A 7559-nucleotide genomic window follows, 5' to 3' on the forward strand; every position below is an offset into this window, starting at 1 on the left:
AGAAAAATGAAGTTTACCACTCTACATGAAGAAAGCTCAGTAAAGTGGCTGCAAAAGAACAGATCATTCATGACACTGGCCAATTGGAAAACCTTGATGCTGATACTGACATTTGCTGAAGGACAGATGCTCAGGACTGCAGTTATAAAGGATCATCAAATCAATAAATCTTCCTCAAGACTATTTGGACTGTTAAGTTCTTGGAATTAATTATTGTTATAGTTAAAATTTGTAAAATTTTAGTTTAAATCAAAAAAGGAAATGTGTAAAGAAATTTTAATCCAACTATGTTGCTACTCTTGAACGGAATAACTTCCAAAGACCATCTAGGTCTCTGTGAACTGGCTGTAACACAGACCTTTTATAATTCTACGTGGAATACAGATACACCCTCAATACATACATTCAATCCCAAACAATGAAGGTAAGAGAAAGCAGCCATGTTGGAATGTCAATCTCATTGAAGGACACAGAAATTGACAAATTTGAGAAAGATTTGGCAAAAAGAATCAGAGATAAGATATGCCCAGTCCTCAAGGGAACAGCATAGGAAAAAACAAACTTATGAAAGCAGTGCAGAGAGAGGAGGCAGTTTTTACTATTTTTTACTGGGATAGTTTAACAAATATAGGTTGAAGAGATAACAAGTTAGACACAGGTGAAGAGAGAAAAACCATAGAATGAGAAGGTCCAAGAAGATTAGAACCAATTGCCAGAGTTAGTTTGAGGTCAAGCAGATCAATTCAGTGAGAAGCTGAGAGAAGCCAGGTTCAAGCAGTCAGCTTGGAGAACAGTTTGAGCCAAATATATTACTTAAACCAGTCAGCCAGATTTCAGAAAGAGCAAGAAAGCAGTAAGCCTCCAAGAAGACAATTAAATCAGGTGAATACAGGTTTCGTTTTCAATGTGTTTAAGCAGTGTTATGAATTTCATTGATCTTAAAAAATGATAAAATACTCTCTAGAGTCTGGTCTGCAATGTGGCTGTAAAGGTATTTAGTAATCAAATAACATGAACATAAAAAAATTAAGCAGAAGTGGGTGGGTTGGGGAGCAAGGCAGGGGGGAGGGCATAGTGGGCTTTGGAGGTAGCATTTGAAATGCTAAGAAGAAAATATCTAATAAAAATTGAAAAAAAAAAAAAACCAAAAGGAAAAAATGGTCGTGCCTTCAAACATGCAAACCTATAAACAACAACAACAACAAAAAAAAAATGAAATAGAACTTTTTAACATATGCTAAATGGGAATTTAATAAGGAGTATATTTGAGAAGGTATAACGTGAAGACATGAAAAAAAAAACTTTGTATATTGAAATGCTACACAAACAGAGGTAAATAGGATTAATAAAGCAAAATAAAAAAGAAGGAAAAATGGAACCAGAATAATTTTAAAACAAGTAAATGAAATATATACAAAGATATGGGAAATTACTTGTATGTAAATGTGTGAGAATTGATTATTAGAGCAACATATTTCCCAGATCCCTAGTAAATAGTGTTTTGTGTGCCACTTTAAGACAGAGCCTTACTCTGTAGTCCTGGTTGAAGTAGAGCTCTGACGGAACATCAAGTTGTTTTAAAGCTTGTGTCAATCCTCCTGACTCAGTCCCCTGAGGGATGGATGATTGCAGACATATTTCACTATGACAGACTTGCATTTGTAGTTTTATATCCAGACCTTATCATAAGTGAATATTTGGTAGAACAATTAAATCATACGAAGGAATTGTTTATAAAAATGCACAGTTTTAATTGCCCAAATTATTCCAGCTGCTTCAGACAAGGGTAAAAGTAACTCCACATATCAAAAACAAGGACAACACATTACATCCTATAGAATTTTCCACTTTCAGCATTACACTAATGCCTGTGAGTCCCTATTAACACACAGTACTCTGCATGTCTTCTAAATTTCCAGTGGGCATAATTAAACATTGAGAAGTGTTTGGAAGTTTTCATATAATAACAATGAATTTGAATATTGTGTTTAATATTGATAATATTAATAGACTTATGTTTACTCTATTAGCACAGTGATGCAGTTAATTGAAAAGCAATCCAGCATTTATTACATGTCATTATATAATTCCATTATATTTTGCCATAGTTCTTAAGAGTACATAAAAGAAAGCCTCAATATGTGACCACTAATTAGTGTTGGCTTGACCTTCACATTCATAACCATAGACTAGACATATTGCAAAAAGACCTCCTGAGACTGTTCCCCTTAGGCTTTCTTTTCTTTCAGTTTAAAGTACTTCAGGCAGTAAATCTTTCAAAGCTACATTGGGTTAAAGCTTCATGGAAAAGATAGGTTCTTTTAACATCTACTGTTTTGTTTCCCTTATAGGTCAAAGATAAGAAAAATGAAGCATTTTAAGAGAAACATGACATGTAAGAAATACTTGAATCCTGACAAAAGTAAGTGTTATGAATAGTATATATATACATGTATATATATATATACACACACACACATATATATACATATATATATATTGTGTATATATATATATGTATATATATATATATGAAATGATGAAGCACTTTAAAGGAAATATGACATCCCAGAAATATTTGAATACTGACAAAAATGTTATGAATAGCATATATATGTGTGTTTATATATATTCACATATATATGTATGTATATATATTTGTGTGTGTAAATGTTTAGAAAGAGTGCTTTGATTATAAACAATTCTTCAAGGTACTAATTTTTTTCAGCACAAAATATGGTATTTTCAAATTCCACTTATAAATTGAATTCCTGACATAATTTACTCACAGTTATTTATGTAATATGATATTTTTAAAAATTATGTGGCAATTACATTGACAATTAACTTATCAGCAAAGGTTTTAAGTTCCTTTTATTAAAGTATGAGCTTCAGAAATATGTAACACTGTTGAGATACATTTTTTGTTCATGTGCAGCCCTGACCTGTTGTATATCTATTTATGTCTATTTTGAAAACATACAAAAATAAAATGGCATAGGGTTCACCAGATCATGATAGAGTTAAAATAGGAAAAGTGATAAAAATGATTTAATACTATGTTTAGAGCATTATTACTGTTAAATATAAAGTAGGTATAACTTTCTATTTCTTTAATTGTATATGACATTGAGATTCGGTTTTGCTGATTTACAATTTTCTCAAAAAAAATGAGCTTATTTAAAGTAGAAAAAAAGTCATAGAAAATACTTCCTGATGGTTAACCCTAGCCACACATTCACATGATCTTAGTCTTTCATTTAAGTCTCGGGGGAGACATTTCAATGCTTTTCTTTTTGTCTACTTTTCCTTTTCAAGATGCAGTTAACAAAGCATTGAAAACATTATGTATTGAGACCATTCTACTAAAAAATCAATTGTAGACTTTTAGAAAATAAATACAAGGTTTAAATAAAAGGTATGTTACTAAACCTAAAATACGTTTTCTCTAAATATGATTATGAAAGTTGCTATTTGTGTCTTCTTCCCTACATCATTCCTTCCTATCCTACTTCTTTTCCTTTCTTCTTTACTTCAATAATAATCAGCATAAAATAAAAAGAACAGAGGGGGCTTTCTGATAGAGTAGAGCTTGTGGATGATTGTACATACTGAGGTTTGTTTGATCGACTAATAGATACTCTATGAAACAATCTTGAAGCTTTTCCATCCACATAGAGTTGCATTTCTTAGAACATTGATTAATGCAAGTAAAATAGAACTGGATTACTATATTAAAAAGGTTCATGCTTACATCAGTATCTACACAATACTTTGAACCATTAGGATTTCTGTTTCTATGGTTTTGATTCATTCTTGTTCATGCACATATATTTTTGCCTCTTCATTCCATAGATTATTCTGTATAGTATGAATCTGGAAAAAATTTATAAAAAGTCAGTATTTTACTTTGTGTAGTCCATAGTAGTTGTCAAGTTGTTGTCAACCATTCGTTTGTTGGAAAAACACAAAACAAGAACCTTAATTCTTCTCCCTCATTGATGCAGGGGGAATGTAGCTAATCTCATTTATAGAATCAAAACCAGAGAATTGAGTGCTATATCCCCTTGGCAAATTTCTGCACCTACTACCTCTAATCAAAAACACATTATATTTTATATTCAAAAGAAATAAAGTATGATTTTGTTGAGAATAACATTGAAATATTGTTAAAACATAATATAGTTAACTTATTCCTTTGATATCCCAAGATAACAACATCACCATGCTACCATATCTTCAGTATGAGAGTAAATAAACAGGGCAGTCCATAGGACTGATTAGCACTCTAGAGTCACTATAACATGTTACCAGTTACCTCTTTATATGCTGTTACATTCTTAGAGAAATATAAAAGTTATACTTTCTATTTAAATGCAAGACAGTTACCTCAAATTATTTATTCCTAGACTGTGTTTTGAGGTTGTTTTGTTGTTGTTGTTGTTGTTGAATCATCTAAGAAGAAACACTGAAAATACTGTCAAACTCACTATTCATGCTCTTTCACTTGTGAAATTAAGAACACTGCATTCTTTAGAAAATTGGTATTAATTCCAAATAATTTATAAACTTCTAACTATGAGATAGTAACATCTAGATAAATCATATGTGACACACAGAATCAAGAGTTACAAACGTTTTTATCTTTCATATGCAGAAACAATGTAATATTATCTAATCATTTTTTAAGGAGGGAAAATGAGTAGAATTTTTTCCTCGTATGGAAAATGTGAGAGAAAAATTAGTAAAATGGAATTGGGCAAAATGTTCCGTGCTTAGATTTGCATTATCTAGAGGAGTTTCTATAATTCAGTTAAACCTGTCATTTCTGTTTTTATTTATATGTAATATATATATCAGAACAGAACCAATTTGGTTTTATAAGAGTTTAATATGTATAAAATATTTATAAAATTTTCTATGTATAAAATACCACTACTAATATTGAATTAAGAATTAGGTGTGTATTTATATACTTTTCTAAAGGGCTTAATTATTGCATATAAATAAATCAATTATGACTATTGTTACTCAATATATGATCTTACAAAAGTTTAAAAAGATCTTTCAAAGTTCTATCTTTGTTGTTTAATTTCAGATGAACTAACTATCAGCTGTGCATGTGGATTCACCTAGAATTCATGGAAAATCATAAAAACGTCACAGAGTTCATTTTTACGGGTCTTTGGCAGAATAGACAAATAGAGCTGCTGTTCTTTCTCTTGTTCTTGCTTTGCTACCTGGCTATCTTAATGGGGAACTCTGTCATCCTATTTACCATCACCTACAGCCACCTAATCGAACAACCAATGTATTATTTTCTCTGCCATCTTTCCCTCATGGACCTCTGCTACACCTCCACTGTGATTCCCAGGCTCATCAGAGACTTGGCTGCAACAAGAAAAAACATTTCCTATAATGAGTGCATGACCCAGCTCTTCACTGCCCACTTGCTGGCAGGTGTGGAAATCTTCATCCTGGTGTCCATGGCCTTGGACCGCTATGTTGCCATTGTCAAGCCCCTGCACTACATGGTTATCATGAGCAGGAAGAGATGTGATATGTTGATTGTCACGGCCTGGATACTGGGGTTCTGGCACTCCATTGCTTTACTACTGATGGTGCTCAGTCTGCCATTCTGTGGTCCCAACCTCATCAATCACTATGCCTGTGACATTAAGCCACTTTTGAAGCTGGTCTGTAAAGACGTACATGTTGTAAGTATCTTAGCAATTGCCAACTCTGGGATGGTGCTTTTTGCCATTTTTATTGTACTACTTGCCTCTTACATACTCATATTGTATTCTTTGAGGACAAGATCATCTGCAGGGAAGCGCAAAGCACTCTCAACCTGTAGTTCACATATAATGGTAGTAGTTTTATTTTTTGGGTCCAGTATTTATATCTATATTTTACCTGCAGGAAGTGAGAACAAGGATAAGGAAATTTCTGTGTTTTACACTGTGATTGCCCCAATGTTGAACCCCCTTATCTATACTCTGAGAAACAGTGAGATGAAAAGTGCCATGCACAAAGTGTGGTCTTGGCTGTCACTCAGAGTTGAAGTAAGTGAAAGAATATTGTGATTCTGCTCTGATGTTCCTAAGTCAGCTATTATTTGAAAGGTGTACTGGATAGTTTTGTGTCAACTTGACACAGCTGGAGTTATCACAGAGAAAGGAGCTTCAGTTGAGGAAATGCCTCCATAAAATCCAGCTGTAAGGTATTTCTCAACTAGTGATCAAGGGGGAAAGGCCCCTTGTGGGTGGGACCATCTCTGGGCTGGTAGTCTTGGGTTCTAAAAGAGAGCAGGCTAAGCAAGCCAGGAGAAGCAAGCCAGTAAAGAACATCCCTCCATGGCCTCTGCATCAGCTCCTGCTTCCTGACCTACTTGAGTTCCAGTCCTGACTTCCTTGGTGATGAACAGCATTATGGAAGTGGAAGCCAAATAAACCCTTTCCTCCCCAACTTGCTTCTTGGTCATGATGTTTGTGCAGGAATAGAAACCCTGACTAAGACAACAGGTAACAGAAAAATTCAAACTATTTTGGGATAAGTCATGAGCCAAAGGAACAACTTAATGCTCTGTCTAATCTACATAGTACAAGTGTATCCAGAGACCATCAGGTGGGTGGAAAGGCTACAAGAATTGTCTTGGTTTGATAGAGGACATGGATAGGATGGGGATAGCCTAAGTTCCTTTCCTAGCATCCCCAGCACACACATGCACACATACAAACACACACACACACACACACACTGATAATGAAATAAATCTCTAACAACCTTAATCTTCTGTCTCAAAATAAATAACAAAGAACCTTGTTAATAGTAGGAATTTAATTCCATTTTCTCACTTGTTGGTTTTAAAATTTAATATTTTTTAATGTTTCCTCTTGTCATATATTCATGAGCATGATATTGGATTATGTAAGGGCATTTTCATACATCTATGTAATATTTTCTGAACACATTAAGCTCACACATTTCCTTTCCATCCTGTTACAGAGCAGATTTAGATCTAATTCTATACCATCAGTACTCACTATGCTTGAAGAGGTATGCTGTAATGATTATTGGCTTTTGAATTTGAGAAATTCGGCAGGACATATATGTTTAGTAAATCTTCCTGTCAATGCTTTAGCAGCTGGCAATTGTCATATGAATATATTTTTGGTATACATGAAGAAATATAATATTTCACAGCTGTAAAATCACTCAGTTAAGGCACAAATGTCTTAAGACAGCATGTCTCATGAGACATTTTCATGATAGATGCTTTGCTCTCCCATCTATATGTATTCTTGTGATGCTCTTTATGTCGATGTACTCAAAAGTTTCTCCAAATTCCAGTGCATTTTTCCTTAATCAGCCTTGCCTAGCTTGCTTCTGTTACTGTGTTTGAGTGTCAATGCCTCATATATATCCCCCTCCCTCAGTTTTCTTCCCCTCCAGGAAGATTTTAGTGGCAAATCAACAAACTAAAACCAACCAACCAACCACCTAACCAAACAAGTAAGCAAGCAAGCCAAAAACAGACAGAATACCAAAATTCCCTC

At 33.7% G+C, this 7559-nt stretch overlaps 1 protein-coding gene across 1 annotated transcript; it reads left to right on the forward strand.

The window, feature by feature from the left end:
• Positions 1-5141: 5141 nt before the first annotated feature.
• On the forward strand, positions 5142-6086 carry LOC110288397 (olfactory receptor 4P4-like). Its single transcript, XM_021154756.1, has one exon. It carries the CDS (start codon positions 5142-5144, stop codon positions 6084-6086), a length of 945 nt encoding a protein of 314 aa, XP_021010415.1.
• The last annotated feature ends 1473 nt before the right edge of the window (positions 6087-7559 follow it).

This window comes from Mus caroli, unplaced genomic scaffold, assembly GCF_978045245.1.
Source record: "Mus caroli unplaced genomic scaffold, Mus_caroli_1 scaffold_2, whole genome shotgun sequence".
Taxonomy (NCBI): Eukaryota; Metazoa; Chordata; class Mammalia; order Rodentia; family Muridae; genus Mus; species Mus caroli.

What these genes read in the sequence shown, in the direction of transcription:
- LOC110288397 (XM_021154756.1), top strand. Translation starts at nt 5,142, where the DNA reads ATGGAAAATCATAAAAACGTCACAGAGTTCATTTTTACGGGTCTTTGG.